The sequence below is a fragment of the Lagopus leucura genome, unplaced genomic scaffold (genome assembly GCF_019238085.1).
Source record: "Lagopus leucura isolate 7727_CA_CO unplaced genomic scaffold, USGS_WTPT01 Super-Scaffold_100009, whole genome shotgun sequence".
Classification (NCBI taxonomy): Eukaryota; Metazoa; Chordata; class Aves; order Galliformes; family Phasianidae; genus Lagopus; species Lagopus leucura.
In genome coordinates, this window is record NW_024962266.1 from 6,230,393 (window position 1) to 6,251,744 (window position 21,352).

The following is a 21,352-nucleotide window of genomic DNA, read 5'->3' on the forward strand; positions in this document are numbered from 1 at the left end:
GCTCTTGCTGTGCAGTTCTGGTATCCACCTCCAGAAGCACATGATGAAGTTGCAGTTTCAGAGGAGCCCAGGTAACATGATCAGGGGAACAGAACAGCATCTTATAAGGACAGGCCAGAAATGCTTGGATCCTGCAGTTTTGGGGAAGAGGAGACAGAGGTAAGATGCTCACATTTTCCAGAATTGTAGTTAAACTGTATTTTGCCATACCTGTGGTACAAGACCTTGGCACACATAAAATTAACAAGAGGTCGGTTGTAAAGGAGAAAGGAAGGGGTTTCTGCACGCTACAGGAAGGTGTGTAGGGACCACATTTGCCTCTGCTACTTTTGTAGCAGCGGGATCAGCAGTTCAATGAGGGGTTAGGCAAATTCATGGATAGCAGATCTGTTAATGGATAGCAGAGGATGATGCAGGGATGTCCCCTCTGACATCCTTAGCCCTGTGATCATCACACTGAGGAAGTCAGAGAGTGCCCTGCAGTTAGAGACTGTTCTCTGTAAACAGCGTCTCCTACTGTCCCTTTCCTGCTTATCCCTGAGAGCCCCTTGGGGCCCTTTCAAGCCAATTTTAGGAATCAGAAGCTAAAGTTTCCTTTTAGCAAATGGAACTGGAAATGTGGAAGTCCTGGATTAAGCACATGCCCAGTGAGTGGAAAGTGTTAGTGGGTTCAGCCTGCCTTAGGAGCTCACTTACCAAATCCCTGCTGTTGGCTCCTGGGAGAGCCCTCACTGCCCAGAGAGTCCCAGCCACAGCTGCTTGCTGCTGCTGGGACTGTGCAGGCTCTGGAGGGCAGAGCTGACATCTCTTCTGGGAGATTCACATGGGCTTTTCAAACGGGGAAGTGGTTTGGGAACTGTACCCCCAGGAGTGCAGGCTGTTAAAAGGAAGTTTAGGTTCAACATTATTTCATCTCCACTGATCTGGATGTGACTGCACAGGAGATGGAGGATGATCCAAACTTGGAAGATTGAGCCACTTGTTTAGCCAAGGTCGTGTCTGGGACCGGCTTTACAACTGAGATGAGAAATGTGCTGTGAAAAATCCTTGAAACAATCTCGGTTCTGAAGCTGTACTCAGAAACCAAACCGTGGTTTTGGTGGACCTGGATGAACTTTGTTGCTGTCTGGCTTCAGCTGAATAACTGATAATGGGAATGATTTCCAGAGAAGACTAGTGGTGGTCTATCCTTATTTTACATGAGAGTTTCTGATTATGCAAGTGATGTTGAGGAATGCTTATTTTATTCAAGAGCTTCAATTAATCTCTTTTTAAACAATTACCATTTCTTAAACGAGACCCTGCTAAATATAATTAGTCAGCAGACTGATAGATCAGTTTTTGTTCAGTACTTGCATGTTAATCAACTCCGTGTAGGAAGAAGTACAGGGGTTGGGTAGTGTGAGGAAGGGGCAGACAGAGAGGGTGGTGGAATTTCCCAGGTTGCTCATCTTCCCTTTTCAGGCTTTAGAAAGGCTGATAGTGTGTTTTGGTGGCACATCTGCTGCCACATGATGCGCGGGAGTTTTCAATAGCACATCATGTCCTGAAATCTGCCATTGTTTAGCAAACATCACAGGGCTTGTGAAGCATTTACCCAGCACAGGAATTTCCCAGCCAGCAGCAGGGCTATGGAGCGGATTGCTCCGTGCCCTAACAGGGACCTGGAAAGGGCAGGAGTGCTGTGTGACCTGTGGAGCATTTGAACAAGAAGGAAGGAAGCTGGTGACAGAAAGAGATCAGGGACATAGGTGTTGGAAGTAATTCAGACAGAGATGGCTTTGGCAATGCTGTGCCTGGCCAGGCCATTCGCTCATCAGTGCTTGGGAGACAGTAGCCAGTAAGTGCTTACAGCTTCTCATCCTTTCTTGAAGACTGGAAGCGACCCTGGGCCACCTCAGGGGTCAGGTTTGCTAGCTGGGTCACTGCACTCCATGTTGGGAAGTGGTTTGTCTGATCCCTTCCCCACTGCTTAACTCCATGCCTGTGTAGAAGGTCAGCTCATTCCAGCTTGTTGCAGTGCTGAGCTGCTGCCACCCTGTAATGTGACCTGGGCTGCATCACTCATTGATGACTTCTGCTGTGTTTCTGACTCATGGGTCTCACCAAGAAATGTTGCTGCCTGATTTCACAAAGAGCCAAGCATTTCTCCCCGGCTCTGTTTTTCAGTGGCTGCTGCTCTTGACCAGACAGTGAGAGAACTCTGCTGAGCATCGTGCAGAAATGAGCTGCTTCTCTTGTTTTCTAGCCAGGGCCTTGGTGCTGAGCTGATGGGCCTGCAGGTGGATTACTGGATTGCAGCTCCACCCATGGACAGAAAGAGAGACCCGGAGAAGAAGGACCCTTCCACTACCAAAAACACACTGAAATGCACTTTCCGGTCCCTCCAGGTCAGCAGGTTACCTGCCAGCGGGGAGATCGCCACCACTCCAACCATGTCCATGACTGTCGTGACAAAGGAGAAGAACAAGAAAGGTAAGGTAAACGTGCTGACTGTTGCCAAAGGCCAAGAACGCAGTGCTGCTCTCCTTGTTCTGCAGCCTTGGGGCTGATTTGTCAGTCCTGCGTTACAGTCAGTCCCCAGATCCTAGTCTGTCTGTGGGTAAGAAGTGGCTTAATGAGGTGCTAGTTTGAAAGGATGGTGGTTCTTTGTGCTGTAAGGAGTTGTGTCCATGCTCACGGCTAAGATGGCAGAGCTCAAAGGAACAACAGTGGGGACAGAGAAAGGTCTGTTGTGGGTGACTGTGTTAGAAGGCCTGGAGGTGCACAGTGTCCCAGTGTCCACAGCAGTGTTCCTTGTTGCTTGTGTGGGATGCTGGGTGAGATAGGAGGGAGCTCATGCCCCTGACCACCAGGCTGAGATGCTTGGACCTGAAGTCTTTGTGTGCATAGATGGCAGTGCAGAGTGCTGGCATGGTCCTGCTAAACGGTCCTGCCAAACTCCTACCAAACAACTAAGAAATGAATTCAATTGTTACTTTGAGACATGAACATTTAAATAATAATAAAAAAAGCAACACAACATCACTAGTGAGTCTTGGTGCATCTCTTGTGAGCAGCAGAGATTCACTTTCTTTGCTTGTTTGATTTTCTTCCAGTGATGTTTTTACCCAAGAAAACAAAAGACAAGGAAGTTGAGTCAAAGAGCCAGTGCATTGAAGGAATCAGCAGGTTGATTTGCACAGCGAAGCATCAGCAGAACATGCTGCGGGGTATGTACAGCTTGCATCCCTTTGGCTCTGGGGTGAGCCTCAGCTGCCAGCTGTTTTCCTGCAGGCAAAGAGCTGCCCTTGTAGCTGCCCTGTGCCCTGGAGCTGGTGTAATGGGGTCTTCCTGGGGAAGGGCTCACATCTGCAGGCAAACTTAGCAGTGTCTGTCAGGGGAGCTGTGTCTCCAGTTTCAAAAATATCCTCGTTGCCTGTTCAGTTAATAATTCCCAGTACTGTTAACAGAAATTTTCTCAGGTCACCCTCCTTCATTCTGGCCCAGTCCACGTGAGACTGCCGAGTGAGGGGTGGTTGCCGAACAACATCACCTCTGCAGGAAAGGCAGAGACCCCCTGGTTAGAAGTGTGATGTGTCTGTCTCCATAAGAGCATGTTTGCTCAAAAAAGAAAGCGGAGAGCGTTTGGGAAACTGGAGGGATCAGATCAGGTGAAGCTGAAATCAGCAGTCTGGGAAGCTCCAGTGCTGCTGGAGCAGCAGTCTGAGCCGCTCTTCCTATCACTGGTCTGTGCTTCAGCCACGTGTAGCAACAGTGGTGGGTTGGCCCAGCAGTGCAGCTCACACCCTGAGCACAGAATGTAGCCAGGCCTCCCTCTGCTGACTGCAAGGAGCTTTCTAGCAAAGCTGTTTCTGGCTGACCACTTACACTTGCTGTTTTCTAACTCACCTGTTTTATTTTTAACTTTCCCCTGTAGTCCTGATTGACGGAGTGGAGTGGAACGACGTCAAGTTCTTTCAACTGGCAGCACAGTGGTCCTCTCATGTCAAGCACTTTCCCATCTGCATATTTGGGCACTCCAAATCTAACTTCTAGCCACGCTCGGAGGGACCTCTGTCCATCCCAGGGACTGCACACCAGGAGCCAGGAACTGCGTGCCAACTCGACTCGCATCACTCTGCCCTCTCCTGCAGAATTAATTACAGATGTGCTTGGATTACTTTTGAATTACTTTTTTTCTATTAACTCTTAAGTTTACTACAAGGGAAGGAAACCCCTTTAAACAAAGGCAAAAAACAACAACAACAGTCTTAAATATAGATGTGCTGTCAACAAAGCTATGGGGGAGTTGGCAGGAGCAGGCAACCTGCCCAAATACCTCCCACTTCGGAGCAGATAGCTGAATAACTGCACTGCTTATTAACCTGAGACCTCATTGGTGTGTGTGGGCTGGGGGGGCCGTGGATTTTGCAGAAGATCCTGCATGTTACGATGCGTTTTGACCCCTCCCTCCATATTTCTGGGAAAACCAATGGCCAGTCTTTCTTCCTGCTGCCAAAGGATGAGAGATCAGCGAGTCTGCAGGGCGTCCAGCTGTCTGGTTTGAAAACCGAACCGGTGGTTTGCAGAGCTAGAGAGGGGCAGAGAGGAACTCGCCCTGCATTATGTGGGGTCCGCCCTGGGGCTGGGCAGGTGTCTGTGCTCAGTGCTGCCTGAGGAAGGCTGGGCAGGAGCAGGAACTGGGGAAACACAAGGTGTAAGGAACCTCTGCTGCCCCCTGGTCTGTGACAGTGACCAAACCGAGCCAGTCACCTGCAGTGCTGCTGAGGGACACCACGTCAGTGGGGTCGCTGCTATTTACATACTCACACCGATTATTTACTTGTCAATAAAACCTCGTCCAGCCTCCAAGGGGAAAAGATTTTTTTTTAATAGCCGCAAATTTTTTTTAATGCTTTCTTAAAAAATAAAAAAGACAAATAAATAATTAAAAAAAAAAAAAAAAAAAGAGGAGAAAAGAAAAAAAACAAGTTGCCAAAAAGAAAAAAGAGAACTACCAAACCCAGGAAGATGAGCCGTTGCCTGTGAAGTGATCCACCGCTGTAGTGGCTGGAGCTGCAGCCAGCCAGGTGCTCTGCAAGGCCAGCTGCCTGCCCATCCATCTGTCACACTGCACATGTGAGATAGTGTGTCTGGGCTGCTTCATCTGCTCTGCCTTTGTCCTGCCTGGACTGCGCTGTCTGCATCTGGGTGTGCTGCTGTTGTGCCCAGCTGAGCCACCCAGCACCTCTCCTTGTAGGGACTGCGAGGCTGTAACAGAGCTGCTGGAGGCAGGTGCCCACCTGCAGGCTGTAGGAAGTTGTCCTCGCTGTCTGCTTTGGGAGTATTGTCTGCTCAGGCAGGCATTCATTTCTCTATGGGGTGCATCCTGTCCTCGGCAGGGCATTGCTGCAGGCTGAGCTTTGCTGTGTGATGTGGTTCCTGTGCTGCAGTGGAGAACTACAGGTGGAACGGGGCAGTGGATGAAGCTGGATGGGTTCTTCATCTCTGTTGGGCAGCAGGGTGCCCTGTGCCCTGGGCTCTATTTGGCCTGGCTTTTGATTGTTTGGCACACCTTGGCATTTTCAGAATGTGTTGTTGGAGGACAGGGAAGCTTTTGAGCATTTCCCAGCTTTAGCTGCTCAGTAGTTATATTTTTCTCTGAAAGGTTTGGAGAATCTGTGTTGCCCTGCTGGGATGGGTCCTGCTCTGCCCTGCTGGTGGGCTGATGGGGAGCAAGGTGAGAGCGTGGTCCCTGCTGCAGCTCGGGGCTGGGCTGCTCTGCTGGCTTTGATTTAATGAAATCCTCCCCGTGACCAGATGGGAGGAGGATGCTGTGCAGGCTGTGTGCATGCTCCTGCTGCCCCTTCCCACAGCACTGCCTCCCAGCTGCCAGCACACAGCTGGGGCAGGACTCAGCTCACATCGCTGTGTCCATCTACTCCTGTGGTTTTGGTTGACCTGAGCTGATGCTGTAGGACTGCGTAGCGTTGCCTAGCAGCAGCAGCGTGGGAGATGGTGTATAAGCACATCCTTTCTTTTTTTTTTTTTCTTTCTTCTTTTAAATTGTATTGAGGCTGTTGAATCGAAAAACCCCTTTGAAAGGAAATTAGTGTGAGATTTCTTCCTTGAGGCTCCCACTGCTGTGGCAGGAGCTGAGCGTTGGGCTCCATCTCTGGGCACCACACGCAGCCCGGCAGCTCTGTGGCAGGCATGGGATGGGCAGCCCTGCTGCAATGACTGAACGCTGTGCTCCTCTGCGTGTGTTTCAACCTACTGTAAAGAAACGGGCAGTAGCTGGTGCAGGATTGCTGGGTCCTGCCTGTCATGTGTACATTGCCCTGCTCTACTGTGTGTGCGTGTGTGTGTGTACGTGAGAAAGAAGCACTCGCGCTCGTTGCATTTCATGTTAGTTTGTGTTTTGGTGTAACTTTGTACACCTGAATTCACCGGGTAGGAGGGAGATGGTAACACTGCTGGGAGAAGGGCTTCCACCTTGCTTGGAGGTGAGGGCTTGTTGTGGCACTGACCTGGTTTTACAGCACTGGTGAGCAGACGAGAGATGGAAGGTTATGTGGCATTGTGTTGCACCTTGTGCTTGCTGGTCCTTTGGTTTGGGTTCTGTGGCTCGTCCCCAGCCCTGGGGATGGTCACCTGCTGCCTGTCCTGCTGCACACGTGGGGTCTTGGGTGGCTTTTCAGCTCCACTCTGCAGCTGCCATCCACTGAAATTCTTATCACTTCCATCTCAGCAGTAGCTGCAGAGTCCTTAATTACCCATGAGCTTGGGGACGGCCACTGTCTCCTCAGCTGGGCTTTGCTGTGTTACTGGTGTGTGTTTGTGACTTAATAAGGCACAGGTGGACATTTGCTGGGGCTGGAGGAGATTTGCTGTCAGCGTGCGGTCATCCTTTGGCCAACACCCACTGGCCTGAGCTTTACCTGGCACTGCAGCAAAGGCCCTGTGAGTTTCCACAGCGGCAGTGGGAAGCAGCTCACGCAGGAAGGCTCCTCCCGGTCCTTTCTAACCGGCAACAGGCACGGAGGGGGCAGTGCAGAGCCAGGACTTGGGGCATTGCATATTGTGGCTCAAAGCTTGAAAGGAAGATCCTGTTGAGAGGGGCCAAGCTGATGAGTGCTGCTGGGTTTGCAGGAGTGGGGGTCCTGGAACAACGTTGGGTGTGATGCCTCCATCCCCAATCAGCAGGTCCTTGGTTTCCATAGGGAAGAGCACTGCTCTGCAGCACAGCGGTCACCTGCTCAGCATTGCAGGGCATTGCCTGCCCAGCTGCGTGCCATGGTGATGGGGAAGCACTGTGGATACTGTGTGCTGTGCTGTCAGCCCTGCCTGGGCTGCCGCACAAGAGGGGACGTTACCACTTTGTAGATTCCTGAGTTGTCCATCTGTTTCATTGTTGTATTATTTGGGTTCTCAGTTTTTTTTTTTTTTTTTTTTTTTTTTTTTTTTTTTTAACAAACCGCAACGTGCTCGACCTCGTCAACTATTTTATGGTACTAATGCAACACTAATAAAACTGGACATGAAAGCACATATCCGCCCCTGGAGTCATCTGTCAGCAGGGGCTGTTCGGCACAGGCGGGGCGGTCATCTCCTGCAGGAAGAGCCGCTGGGTGCCACAGCCAGCACAGGAGGGGTTCGGGGCTGGGAGGCGCTGAGCCGCCTGGTGGCTGCGGGCTGGGAGTGGGGGAAACCGGGCTTGGCAAGAGTGCAGGGGAGAGCGGAGCTGGGAGGAGGACCGCTCACGTGCCTTCCAGGAACCCGGCCGTGAGCAGGCTGGGGATGCCCGGCTCCCACGGGGCCTCAACTACGGGAACCAGAGCTGCGCTGACAGCCCAGCACGGCTTTTTCCTGCGCTCTCTATCCAGCGGTCCCCGATCCTTCTTCACGCTGCCTTCTGCAGCGCCCGCTCCTCGTCCATAGGGGCGAGGCTCAGCCCCGTGCCGCGTAACCCCGGGGCCGGAGCCGCGCTCTCACGTCTGAGCGGCGTTGAGACGGGGCACCGCGCAATCCGCCGAGGTTCTGCCGCTTAAAAACCCAATTCGGCACCCGGGAAGATCAGCCCACAGCACGCGAGCGGCTGCGGTGCGGTTTGTAGATGTTCATCCCGGCCGATCTAGCCTCGTCCTCCCGCAAGCTCTGAGCGTCGCCCCGCGCACAGACACGCAGAGCTGGCCGTGAAGCGCGGCGCTCCGCCCGTCCCCGCTCGGCTCCCCCAGGCCGGGCGCGGCGCTCTCCGCCCCACGCAGCGCTCCGGGACGGCCGCCTCCTTCCGTCCGTCCGTCCCTCCCTCCCCCTTCACTCCCTCCTTCCCTCCCTCCCGCCGCTCCCGTCCCGCCGCCGCCCCGCCTTCCGCCCGCCGCCCTCCCGCCTTCCTTTAGCGGCCGGGCGGCAGCCGGCGCGGCCCCTTTAATTCCCCCGCTCCCCTCCCCCGCCCGGCCGTTTCAGCCTCCATTTTCCAGCGGATCCGGCACCTGGAGGAGGAGGAGGAGAAGGAGGAGGCGGCGGGAGCGGCCCGCGCCCCGCACCCGGCCCCGTCCCGGGCATGGCCGCCAACATGTACCGGGTGGGAGGTAGGCGGGCAGGCAGGCAGGCGCTCCCACGGCCCGGCCGCGTGCGGGCGGCGTTGCGGGGCCGGCGGGGCGAGGCGAGGCCCGGGGCGGGGCGGCGGGGTTAGGCCGCGAGCGGGGGCGGTGCGGGGGGGGGACGACGGCGCGGGAGGCTGGGACCGGAGGGGGGGCGGCGGGGATGGGGGAAGGGGGGGGAAATCGGGCGTGAGGACGGCGGCGGGGTGAAGCGGGGTGAAGGGGCGGCGCGGGGAGGCCGCGGGGCCGCGGGGGGCGGCCCTGGGTGGAGCGGGCGGAGGTGGGGGCCCGGCTGGGAAGGGCCGCGCGGGGACGGGGCCGTGAGGGTCTGCCGGGCCGCAGGTCGGGCTGCTCGCGGCCCCTCCCGTGCTGCCGTCCCGGCCCGGCGCCCCTGGGCCGCTCGTCCTTTGTTTTAACTCACGGGGAGAGAAAGGAGAGGCGGCGGGGTCCGGCGTGCGATGTGACTCGGTGCGAACGGCGAGGTGGTCTGGCGTGCGTTCGAGCTCAGCCATTTTCCTGTGCCAGAACTGTTGCGCGGAACTTCCTTCTCCCCGCGCCTCCTCGCCCGGGCACCCGTTTGTGAAACGGGCTTCAGTAAAACCGCACTGAAATAAACGAGAGGGGGAAAAATATGCGGCGAAGGTGGCCGAGCCGTCCTGCCCGGCCGCCGCTTTCCGTTCTTTCCGCCTTTTTGACCCGTCCTCGCTCCGTGCCCCGAAAAACGTCGCCTCCTTTGTCGCAGTGTGCTGCTTCCCGGCGGTGTTGGTTTACAGACGATGAGCTGTGCCTCTGGGCCGGCCTGCCTCTGCTTCCTGCGCTGCCCCGGTGGTGCGTGAGGAGCCGTGCGTTGGGTTGTGGCGCTGAGAGGGGAGGATGGAGACGAGTGGTGCGAACTTAAGGCTGGGCTGCTGGTGTGAGTGGCAGAGGGAATTTCTGTTTGGTGTTTGAAGTCGTGCGTGTGAGTCCTGAGTGCTGTGTTGGCGTGTCTCTTGCTTGGCATCTGTACTCTGTGCCCTATAGGCTCATACGGGCGGAGGGAAGGGGCCTGTGCTGGAGATCTGTAGGCCGCTTGCTGCTGCAGGCCAGCTCACTGCAGAGTGTGTAGGGTAAGCGCAGCCCGCCCTGGCCATCACTATGGATGGTGATGCTGGGATGGTGTCCTTTATTTGGGCCCGGCCTAGTGCTGGGCCATGCTTACAGCAAATGAACCCGTTCTTATGCTGGGGACCCCTGTGCAGCTGTGCGTTGCCAGTACTGAGCAGCTGGCTGGACCCAGCCTCTCGTGCTCTTGCTGCACTGCTGAGGCCATGGTGAGTGGTGCAGGCCAGCTCTGTTGTGAGAGTGCATGCTGGCACTTGGGCAGTTGTTTTTCCAGATGTCTTTCCGCAGAGCCGTTCTGTGGTCAGCCTGTGCTCTTGCAGCCAGTTATCCACCCCAGGTGCGGGGTTCTCTTGGCCTTAGGTGAACTTTGTGAGGCTCTTGACATCCCTTTTCCCTGCCTGTTGAAGTTCCTCCAAATAGGAGTAGCAGCCCTGCCCTCCAGCATGTGACACGTTTCTCACAGTTCTACAAGTGTCCAGAGAGTGCATTCACATCACCAGGAAGCTTTTCCCTGTGTCCATCAGATGGATGCTGTTACTGGCAGCCAGCCGAGGGTCGTGCTGCTGATTGCACTCCCTGTGCAGCCGGTCTTCTCACTGCAGGGAGTCTCATTGCTCGGGCATGATTTGCCCATGCTGTAGACTGGTGTCGGTCGCCTCTGTGTGCTTGGGATTGGTGTCCAGGCTTTGCTCCATAACCTCCGCAGGCAGAGGGCGAGGAGCTGGCTGGTGGCCAGTTCCTGTGCTCGGGTATTGTGTTTGTGGTCGAAGCCTTGCTCGGGTGTGCTGCCGAGCCCCACGTGTGGATGGATGCGGCCATTTCTGTGCGGCAGCCCCGTCCTGAGCCAGGAGGTTGCGTTGCTGGATTGCTGCTGACCTCTGGTGCTGGTGGCTCCCGCAAATGGCTGTGTGCTGAAGTCGCGTGTGCACTCCAGGGCGGGATTAAATCCCCAACGGATTTGTGCACTTCGTGTACTTCCCATTGCAGGAAGAACATCCAAGAGATAATCCGCTGTTGGCCTTGTGGTTACGAGTCGCGTGTGTGAACTGCAGACCTGACAGCTGCCAGCAGCAGCCTGTGTGATGTAGATCAATAATACTCCTGGAAGTGTGCGCTGATCGCTTTTGGCCTGGTTGTGAAACGCTGTGGGCTTTTGCTTTTGTGATCCGATAGGTGGACTGCACTTCTCTGACAGATGCCAGTGTGAAGCATGCAGTTGGCAGCTGTTTGCAGGGCCTCCCCTTGCAGGAGGTGCTGTCTGCTGCTTGGGGGCAAGCAGGTCAGCGAGCTTCTCCACTTCTGCTCTGTGCCTTCCGCAGGAGTTCAGTTGCAGCGCTGCTGAACTCCAGTACTGCTGGAACTGACAGAGTCCCGCTGCAGGTTTATGCTGCTGTGTTATTCCCTTGAAGCAGCACGACAGGTTTTTTTGTGTTTTTTTTCTTTTTGCATTTCCATCTTGCACTGATTGGAGGAACTGAAATCCTTCCACCTTTCCTCCTCCTCTCCCAATGCGATTTTCCTGGATTATTTTTAATCTGAATCAGGCACCCGGTGCAGCTCCCTGTGGGACTGTGTGAACAGCTGAATGGGAGGGCTGGGAACAAGGGGACGGGCAGGAGGGGCAGAGCTACTGAAGCCAGCCCTTCTGCTGAGGCAGACATCAATTTACGCCTTTAGATGAGAAACTTTTTATATATTCTTGACTTTTAAGAGTTACCCTCTTGGTTGGGAGTGTGCTACACCACTAAATTATTGAGACTGTTGAGTCTGTAGCGTACATAAAGTGTGCTTGAAAGGCATGTGGGGGGTGAGTCAGGCACGTCTGAATGTGTTAGATGTGGCCAGCATGTGTAAGTGAGACTACGGCCCTTTGGTGCCTGGTGTGGGAACCAAAGCTCTGCTTGGTGACGGAGCTCCACCACCTCTTTGGTGCTGCTGTCCAACCCCACCTGATGTCAGAGTGGCTGTCTGCTGTGTGTGCATCTCTTGTATCGGTGTAACCATCCCTGAAGTTTTTAAGCGTGGCAGCGTGACGTCACCATCCTGTTATTGTAGGGTGTCAGTAATGCATCCCTGGGGACCAGGTTTGGCCTGTCCCTATGTGCTTACATACCACAGCCTGGAATCCAGGCTCGTGGCATCCACGCTCCAGCTCATGGTTTGTGGCATCCATAGTGGTGCCTGGAGCTGCTGCCAGGTGACTGAATTGGTCCTCCTGATATCATCATGATGTCAGAAATAACTTTTCTGTCTTTTCCTGGTAGAGAGCAGAGGTGCAGAGCCATGAAGAAAGCTTGCACAGAAGCATGTTGTTGAGCCCAGACCTGAAGCATGTAATCCAGATAAATTAATGAAGGCACATGTGTAAACCCCTCTCTTGTTCCTTTATTATCAGTGTGTAGATATTATGGGTGGCAGGAGGGGTTAATGGAAGCACCACTCCACTGCTCTGTATTCCTTATGAGGGGTGAGCTGTCTTTTTTGGGTTTGGGTTTTTTTTTGCTTTATTAACAGTAAGCTGAAGTTGAGTGTTTGAAGGTAACTTGATCTGAGGGTGAGTTTGGTGGTCAGAGGTGTTAAATAACCAGTGAAGATAATAAAAATCAGAGTCAATTCTTGCAGCTTTCTAACTGGTTCATGCAGTCAGCAATCCTAGCAAATACAGGGTGCATTCCAACAGATCACGTTTCAGAAATGTGAGGTCTTGTGTTTTCCAGCCTTCCTTACTCTGCCTGATACGGACTGAGCCATGAGATAGGTGCGTGGAGTGGCAGTGCTGTGGCCAGACCTGCAGCATGCTTTGCTCTGTGCAGCTCTGCTGGCTGCAAGGCTGTGGTCACTGGGCAGAGTAGGGTGGGAGCAGGCAGCTGGCTTCTGCTGAGGCAGCATGCTTTGCTGCTCCCTGCCCCAGCTGGGACAGTGCTGGACATCACCTCCATTTCCTTCTGCTCATCTTCAGACAACACCGATGTAACAGATCACTTCTTGCTTCAGCACCAGGATCTTACTGCATTGTGAAGTTGGTATTCCTCACATCCCCCAGCAGGAAGCCGAGCCAGCCTTCTAGCAGTGCTGCCTGAGCTTCTGCTGGAAGTCAGGTAACTGGAACAGTTGAGAAAGGTGTTCCTGTGAGATAAAGCAGCCCTGGGTCACCCATTGGAGATGGCTGCTGCGGCGCTCACATGCAAAGAAGCCCTGCTTCAAAGCGTGTTGTCAAGTCCTGTTTGATTCCTGCTCTCAAGTTGTGAAACCAAATTTGGTCTGTTGGACCGTGTTGTTAACAAGAACTAATGAGCTTCCACTGTAACTGTTTAATGTGTAAGAAAATGCTTAAGTAGGAAAAGACATTGAGGAGATATTTCACATAAAAAACGCCACAAACTTATTTCTAAAGGAACTTTGTCACACCACGGTTCAAAGGGAATCAAATCCTTGTTCTTAGATGAAAAATGTAATTTACTCCCAGCTGCAGATAGTGAGTTCCTCATGTCCTGTAGGATATGCAGTGTGGTGGTTTGCAGGATCCTCACAACCAGTGCTGGGTGTTCAGCATGATGAAATAAGCTCTGAATGTTTCTGGCAACCTTCTTTCCACACCTTTCACCAAAGGGACAATAAGGCTGAGGATGAGAAGCTTTGGTAGATGCCACAGCTCTTCATTTGTGCCACCTTTTCTTTCAAGGGAAGATTCTTAATGGATCCCGCTTGATTTAGTATCTTGAGGTACATTGAAACCACTTGTATCTCAACAAAGAATTCGGCATGTAAAGAGAAGAGCCTAATCACTTCTGATTTACTTGCTTTGCCTCACAAAACCAGCTGCATACCTCCAAGGAAAGTGCTGTATTTACATAGGAACTGGAGGCAGATGAGACCTGGCCTGACTCAACAGAGCAGGTTTGTCTTTAGGAAGGAGGGGTGTTCTTGAGAGAGTTTTGACTTGTCATGGATGTACAAGTTTAACTTCAACAAGGACGAGTTAGCTGGCAGCTTTCAGGTACAAGCAAGATAAAATGTAGGCTTCTCCTGCCTCTGGCGCTCTTGTTTGGAGAAACATCTGCCAAGCTGTGGTAGCATTTTGTACTGGATCCGTGTTGTGTGTGACCTGGCACAGGAACCCTGCTCCTGCAGCTATGTGCTGTCATGCTGTGGCAGTGCTAAAGACCAGCCCACATAAAGGTCTGCTGGCACAACTGGAGTTACGTAGGCTCACAACTTTGCTAACGGATAAAATGTTTGTCTAGCTACGTGCTTGGGAACTGAAGTGCTGGAAGAGGTAATACAGAGCAGGCTTTGTGTCCAGAGGACTTCAAATCTTGCTTACATATCTGGTGTAAAGCAAGGAAGTGGTTTGCCGGGAGTGTGCAGTGTGCTTCCCTTCTGCAGGGCGCTGGCTGGTTGCACCTAGCGGGTTGGTGCTGGGTGTAGATGTGCCTCAGGTACAGCTGGAGTATTGGGATGCTGCCGTGAAACACTGATTTCTAAGAGCAGAATTGCTTTTTTACCCTCAGGGAGGTATGCTAGAAGATTTATTTCATCTCCCGTGTTTTCTCACAGGCTCACTTTCAAGTCCTGTTTGCACACAGTCTCCCTCCCTTGCCCTGCCACCAGCCCCTCAAGCTGCAGTTAGGTGCATGTGCTGTAGTTCTTATCGAGGTGCCCTGTGAGGTCCCACTGAAACCCCAGCCTCTTCTCACTGCTGCAGCAGGTTGCTGTCCTGTTGTTTTTCCACAGATCTGCCTTGTGCTGAAAACAGCAAGCAGTTCTGTGCAGGACTAATAGTGTTGAGTTTCTATACAGTGTGTATTTAATCTGAAGTGGTTCTTCCCCTTCTTCTCCTCTCATCCTTTTGTCGTTTTGCTCTTTAGCTGGGAAGGACATGATATGAACCCTGTGCTTTGCCCACAGCCATGACCCTGTGTCTCTGTATTGCTGCCGCTAGCAGAATACTTGCTGCTTCCCTTGGCAGAGACAGCAAACTTTGGGGAAAGTACTTGCCTACAGTGAGTCAATTGGAAGCTGATTGAGGCCAGGACCTGCGGTGACAGCAGTGGTGTTGTTGGGCACAGAAGGAAGCAGGTACTTTGATAACTCCCCCTCATGCTGTGGAGCCTCTGGGGAGTTGCTTAAAATCAAGTATTAATTGCCTCTGCACTGGGAGCCATTTAGTGCCTCTGAGTGTCTGCCTCACCTTGCTCACTTATCTTGTAGCGTTTAGTATCTCCATTTTTAAGATAGGCATCCATGATCAGAACTTAATTATCTTTGAGACTTCTGTTCCTCTGCAAAATGTTTGAGATTTAACGAATGGGAGGGAAGAACAAATGCATGGCTAATGGGGCTGCATGAACCTTGTTTCACTGAGGATCAGACAAAGAAAGGAAAAAAGATATGATGGGAATTTTCTCCCCCCCCTTCTTTGACATGACAGAGAACAAAGAACAGAAGACCTTTGGGAGGTTCCAAATCCCTTCATGCTTTGGAGTTAAAGCAGCTGTCTGTTTGTCCAAGCAAGTTGTGTGTCCTTAACTTAGATGCATTCTGCTCCAGCAGGGTAGGAAACACTTCTTACCATGAGCAAGGAGCTCAGTAGGGAACACCTCACTTTTGTCCATAACCATTACAAGTCCTTCCGAGTGGTTGGTTTGGTTGGTTGATTTTCAGTGTCTGTGAATGAGGAAGGCTGGTGTCAGCTCTTCTGTTGTGCATGATGTGTGGGGCTGTTGTATGGGCCTTGCCACAGATTGGTTACGCTTTGGGAGTACTGACCCCAGATCTTTGGCAGCAGGTGAGGAAGACTGAGATGTGGCTTTCATCTCCAATAAGCAAGTTAGTTTGGCTGCCCCTGCAGCCAAGTTCTTCAGTTTTGAAGGAAATTTAACACAAAGCACCTTATTTACCACATGGGAGTGTACATCATCCTTGCTTCTTGAGCACTCTATAGCTTGGGAGATAAAAGCCTGCTCCTGGTACTCATGGCTTTGATCACCTTCTCCAAGGCAACCCACCACAAGAAATGAGAGCTGGAGCACAAGGAGATGAGTTCGTAAACCTGGGGCAGATGAACCACCTTGGCTCTGTGGTAGTGCATAGGCACAGCCTTTCTGTTTGCTCTGCCTCTTAGCTTCTGCCCATCTTTGTACAGGTGCATGTTTGGTGAGGCCTTGGCAACATTTACTTCAGCATTGGTGAATCAGCCACGTTTTCTTCTTGCTGCTGGAGGCTGGAGTGGCATCATGCGCTGTTCTATTGCTGGCAACAGAGGAGAAGTTAGTGTGAAACTGAGAACGTGGACTTCTGCCATGCCTTGTGAATACGTGAGGCTCAGCTTCCTTGAGTACAAAGCAATCTTGAGCTGCCTCTGCATGTGTGTGTAGAGGGATGCGTGCTTGGAATTTGATTGTGGTGGTGTAGAGCCTTTATTTTACAGAACGAAGCCCAGCTGCACGTATCCTGCCTTGTGTCCTGGGCAGCTTCAGCCTTCTTTAAGTCATGGTTTTTCTTGGAGAAGGGGAAGCTGGGCCGAGCATACCATATACCCTTGTACGCACATATCTTCAAAGTCATTTTTAGGTGCTTTAAAGTATATTATCAGAGCAGATAGGATCAGGAGGGGCTGCACGCTTGTTCACCACCAGCACGCTCCAGGAGGGGAGAAGCAGCTTGCCGTGGTGAGGGCTGCTCAGGTGGGAGAAACAAGCATTTAGTTAATTGGAAAGCTGCATTGCTGATGAAGATTTTCTATAGGTGTAACTTTGATGTGTGATTTGTTGTAAATCAGCTGATTGCTGCACACTGCTGGGTGCATTGGGTCTCCTAATCCTTTCCGCAGCACAAACAGGTCTTTCAGCTTTGTGCTTCCTGTAATGACAGCGCTGTGCTGTAAGGCTTTCACTTTTGAAACTGTATCTGTTCTGTAACCAAACGTTTCCTCGGGTGATGGCTCAGCAAGAGGATGCTGAAGCAGCAGCCAGGAGCAGAGTGGCCCTGGCTGCTGCGGGGCTGCTGCCAGCAGCTTGGCTTCCCCGGCCTCTGCCACACAAACGGGCACCACAACGGGTTGTACTGCCCAAAATGCAAAGTGATTGACAGCTTCAGGCCCAGCCTGCCAAATACATTGGAGAACTGGAGCTTACCTAAAGAAAATGGCCTGAAATTGACTGCGGCCTCCCTGGTTCTCCTGCAGGGAATGCTTGGCGAGGCCCGTCCTCACAAAGCACACGGAGCTTCCAAGGCTAATGCGAGTTGGGAAGGATAAAAATACTTTTGGGCGTTTTTGCAACTTGATCACCTAAAAGCCTGTAAGGTTATTAGGTAGCTCAGACACGGCTAATCTTATAAATGTATGACCTCTAGACAGTGTGTGTTCTTTTGCAGTGCCCCCTTATTTTCTTCTCCTTGGACCTGTGCAGATTTATCAGCAGACACAAAGAGGGCACGAGGCAAACGGCTTTGTAGCCATGCCTTATAAGCATGTGTGAGCATAAAGTCTGTTACATTTGTTGCTAATTCAGAATGATTGTTTTGCTGCCTTTGCAGAATATTTCCAGCTCCTGTGGTCTCTAGATCATATCCTAGCTTGGCAGTCCAGTATCTGGACTGTACATTGCATATGATCCCATCTTGAGAAAAATATTAGAGTCTTTTGGAGTAGTTTTAGGGATGTAAGTGTTGATGCTAGCTGTGTGAGAGTTCTTGCTTACAGTTGCTTGCAGCAGCCTTGTGCTGCTGCCCTGCTCATCAGTCACTGCTTCAGCCCAGTGACACAGCATTCCATACCACACAAGAGCGATGCTGCTAATGGCAGTCACGTGTTGCTTTGCTCTTTATCAGCCACGACTTTTCTGTTCCTAGACTTTTTTATCCAGTGTATTCTTTCCTTCCTGTTCCCTGGTAGGGCTCAAAATGCAAGCGTCTTCCTGCCATGTAGAGCTTGTTAATTCTGTCTCTGTCCCCCTCCTCTCTCTGTGCTGACCTGTCTGCCCTTTGAGGCAGTGGAAGGCTGCCATTGCTTTGCATTTTAGAAAGATAGAAGCTAAGAGCTTAAGCAGTTGTCTCCCTTTGCAAAAGACCGCATGGCCAAGCACCCACTTAGCAGTGGCGGGTCTTGCTGATATGTGCCTTTTAGAGGATTACCTGAGTCAAGCCCGGGGGCTGTGGGTGTTGTGTGCCAAATACTGAGACATCTGAGGGGAAATGGTCTGAAATTTGCTGGTGTTATCTTTGAAGTAATCTTCTCAGATATGGATGCATGGGAGAGCTGCAGCAGGCCAAGAGTTGCAAGGATGGCTGCTGTGGGGAGCTGAGGTGAGCTGAGCCTGCTCCTCGCTTCCTTGGCCCACGCCGGTGCCTGCTTCTGGAGGCCCACGCCACTCAGGGCTCTTGAGCTTCTCTGTCTATAAAAAGGAGTGTTCAGGCTTGGAGCTTGGCAATACCGAGCTGTTCACTTGGTGCATATGGTTTTTATCTTTTATTTCTTGAAAGCGCTGCCTTGCTAATTCAAATGTTTCTCCTGCTTAGAACTCCTAAGCATTACTGACTCGTGTGGCTTACTGTACTGAGTTCTGTCGAGGTTATTCTGGGGAAATATAGGTGTAAAAGAACAGGAAGGAGAGGAAGAGCTGAGAGAGAAAGAATGGAGAAGTTTGTGTGTATGAATCGAGCAGAGCAGTACAGCAGAGCTGAGCTGGGGAGGAGGATAAGGGGTAGCAATGGTGGTGAGAAAGAGGGGGAAGTGAGTAAAAAATCAGTGTGATCCAAGCGAATGGTCTGATCAGAGGGAGAAAGAAGTTGGCATTGTAAAGGCAGGCAGTAGAACTCTAGGCAGGCAGTTTCTGACTTTCAGCTTGCACTAGTGCGAGGCATGGATTTTTGTATTTCTGTGCTCAAAATCAGGGACTTAATGGGAACCTTTTGCTTGTGTAAAAAAGAAATGAGCCTGGTATGGTGTCTTTAACAGCTTGATACGTGGGGGGTTCGTTTATTTTTTAGCAACTCATATTTTAAAGAATCTTTCTTCTTTTTGTCAGATTACGTCTACTTTGAAAATTCATCGAGTAACCCGTATTTGATACGAAGAATAGAAGAACTCAATAAGGTAAACGACCTTCGTCATCGAATCTCTGATGTTAATTGATCTAGTGATTGATTTGATTGAAGTCAAAATAAATCTCTGGTAGTTAGTAACTTAAAAATACTTCTGTTGTGATCATTCTCTGGGATGCTTTCAGACCTGCTAGATTGTTCTCCCTTGATGGGAAAGGACAGAGCATCAGCTGCAGGTTGTTCTGAAGGTGATTGTACCCAGCCATGGGGTTCCAGCCCTTCTTCCCCTGTGTTCCATGGTCATGTGCTACATAATAAGTAGCAGCTTGGACAGAGAATGGAGAGCTTTGTCATTTGATATTTCTTGAAGGAGACTAACTCAACAAGAAGCCATTATCTGCTTTCTCAGACTTTGTCTTCTTTATTCATCCTTTGGGCCAATGTGTTTATTTGCCTGATTCCATTGGATCTAAAAAGCAGATGTGATCGGTTGTGTGTGGGAAGCCCTCAAACAAGGGCTTGATGCTGAAATTTTACCAATCTATCTGAGGTGGAAGTTCTGTGCTGAAGGCATAAAGTGTGACCAAAACATGCCTTTTTGAGGCCTAATACCAGCCTGTGTTTTACAGGAATGTAATGTTGCTGTTTTGGTGGTGAAATTGAATTAACTGACCAAAAATAGGGCATTTTCTTCAGCCATTAGTGATGGGAAGACACACCTTCCTAAAAGTTATTTGGAAGAGAAAATGCATCAACATGACAAAGAAACTGAAGTTTAAAGCATCCTTCTTTTCATTGTAGATTGTTTTCCATTAAGGAAGTAATAGGAACTTCCTTTACATGTTCCCCATGGATCCATAGCAGTGTGTTACCAGTACAGGCTGTATTCCATATTTCAGGGTGCAGATATGTTCCCCACTTTGTAGGAAAGTGTGCAGGGGTTTCTTGTGCCCCTCCATGCCCTTTTGTCTCTTTTCTTTTCTTCCCTCTTTTTACCTCTCCTGCCCCAGGTTTGACAAAAGAACGTGTGGTACTTTCAGCTTGGATCTCTCATCTTGGTGCAACTCTTTCCTGAGTTGTGGTTTCTCTGACCTGCTCTTTGGCTTGGGTCTTTCAGGCTGAAATGAGTACTATTTGAGTTGCTGTTTTTACTGAGTGTCAACCAAACCTAGGTGACTAACTGAAATGGATGATTCTACTTTGTTAACACACAGCTACAAGATGACTCCTGCATTTGTATTTCATCACAATTTAAAAGTTCTAGTTTATTAATAAAAAATTCTACATGCTCTGCACCAAAAACTGGTAGGATGTGAGTGGAAATATGCATATATATACATTCTGTCGTCTTTTTTTCCTGTGTGTATATCTTTTATAATAAGAGAGCAACCTTTTCCTCTATTTGCATGTTAGCAGCAAGCGTGTATTTCAGTTCTGCTTTTTGTTTCCTTGTGAACAGATTGCAGGTCCACTGTCTTTCTTTTTTTTGGAGGCTTCCAGTGGGGGAATTCATATCTCAGTCTTCTAGTTTCTTATCTGTGTCATCACTCTGGTTTTCAAGGGCTCTTCAATAGCAGGATACAACTCTTTTACGTTGCATTTTCATTATTTATTGGTTTATTTTAGAAACACTAGGTTGGCTGGGTCTGTTACGAAGCAGTAGGTGTGCTTCCTTTAGAGTTTGCCTAAAGCCGGTTCCGCAGTTCAGCAGTTATCATCTTACAAGAAAATCATCACCTATCTTGTTTTTAGAGTTTAAAAGAAAAAATCCCAAGTCATTGAAACATTTGAACTTCTTTGTATAGTGTTCCTGGTGTACAGTCTGTGGCAGAATGCAGCTTCCTTTGTTCTCTTTTTGGAATGATTGTGGTGGTCATTCTTTATCTCAGCAGCCCTGAAAGGGAAAGGAAACCTGTGGAAGTCATTTTGTGAGAGCAGTAACAACTGGGTTCTTTCTTGCTTTTCTGCTGTCCTGCTGAGTTTGGACAACAGCCTAAACTTCCATTCTGTTGTGTTTCACAGTGAATCTTGTTAGGATTTTAAAAATGCTTTCGTGTTCTGCTAAATGCAGGCATTGCCCCCCAAAAAGTAGCCATGTGGTGTGCTGTAACTGCAGGTAAGTGACTTGTCACCCCTTGAAAAACCTGTATCTGCTTAAAGTGGCAATCCTGCAGAAACAGTTAGGAGTGAAGGGCCGTCCCCACTTCCCTACTCTAGAGTGGATCACACTGGAGAGAGTGTTTCAGATAGGCTGCCCAGCTGAAGGGTGCTGGATGGTGATCCTGTGCAGCCCTTGTGGCAAAATTCCTGACAGTTTCTGAAGTGTTCTAGTTCTGTGCATGCAGTTCAGGTTTTAAACTGTGTTCTTTTTTTTTTTTTTTTTTTCCTTTTTCAGACTGCCAATGGAAACGTGGAAGCAAAGGTGGTGTGTTTCTACAGAAGAAGAGACATTTCAAGTACACTTATTGTATTGGCAGATAAACATGCAAGTAAGCTTGTTTGTGCTCATGTTGCTTCTGTGCAAAATTTCCAAACTTGGGTAGAATTTTGTTGCAATTATAAATATTGTCATTTTAAAATGTAATTTCTCTGTATTCACCTTAAGCAAATTGCATTGCTGG

General features: G+C 50.5%; 2 protein-coding genes across 11 annotated transcripts in view; both read left to right on the forward strand.

Moving 5' to 3' along the window:
* Window positions 1-4,162, forward strand: part of PACS2 (phosphofurin acidic cluster sorting protein 2) — a 63,523-nt gene extending 59,361 nt beyond the window's left edge. For 6 of the 7 annotated variants that reach the window (XM_042873131.1, XM_042873132.1, XM_042873133.1 and 3 more), the window contains exons 22-24: window positions 2,249-2,475; window positions 3,099-3,212; window positions 3,920-4,162. In XM_042873131.1, the coding sequence (XP_042729065.1) occupies window positions 2,249-2,475; window positions 3,099-3,212; window positions 3,920-4,038 (460 nt within the window). In that variant the 3' untranslated portion in view covers window positions 4,039-4,162. Of the gene's footprint in view, window positions 1-2,248; window positions 2,476-3,098; window positions 3,213-3,919 lie in introns of those variants that run through there. The other variant, XM_042873136.1, reaches the window with a different exon arrangement.
* Window positions 4,163-8,377: 4,215 nt separating this feature from the next.
* MTA1 (metastasis associated 1) overlaps window positions 8,378-21,352 on the forward strand; it is a 70,177-nt gene continuing 57,202 nt past the window's right edge. For 2 of the 4 annotated variants that reach the window (XM_042874182.1, XM_042874183.1), the window contains exons 1-3: window positions 8,383-8,573; window positions 18,716-18,783; window positions 21,127-21,220. In XM_042874182.1, coding sequence (XP_042730116.1) covers window positions 8,546-8,573; window positions 18,716-18,783; window positions 21,127-21,220 — 190 coding nt within the window. In that variant the 5' untranslated portion in view covers window positions 8,383-8,545. Of the gene's footprint in view, window positions 8,574-18,715; window positions 18,784-21,126; window positions 21,221-21,352 lie in introns of all 4 variants that reach the window. The other 2 variants (XM_042874185.1, XM_042874184.1) reach the window with 2 other exon arrangements.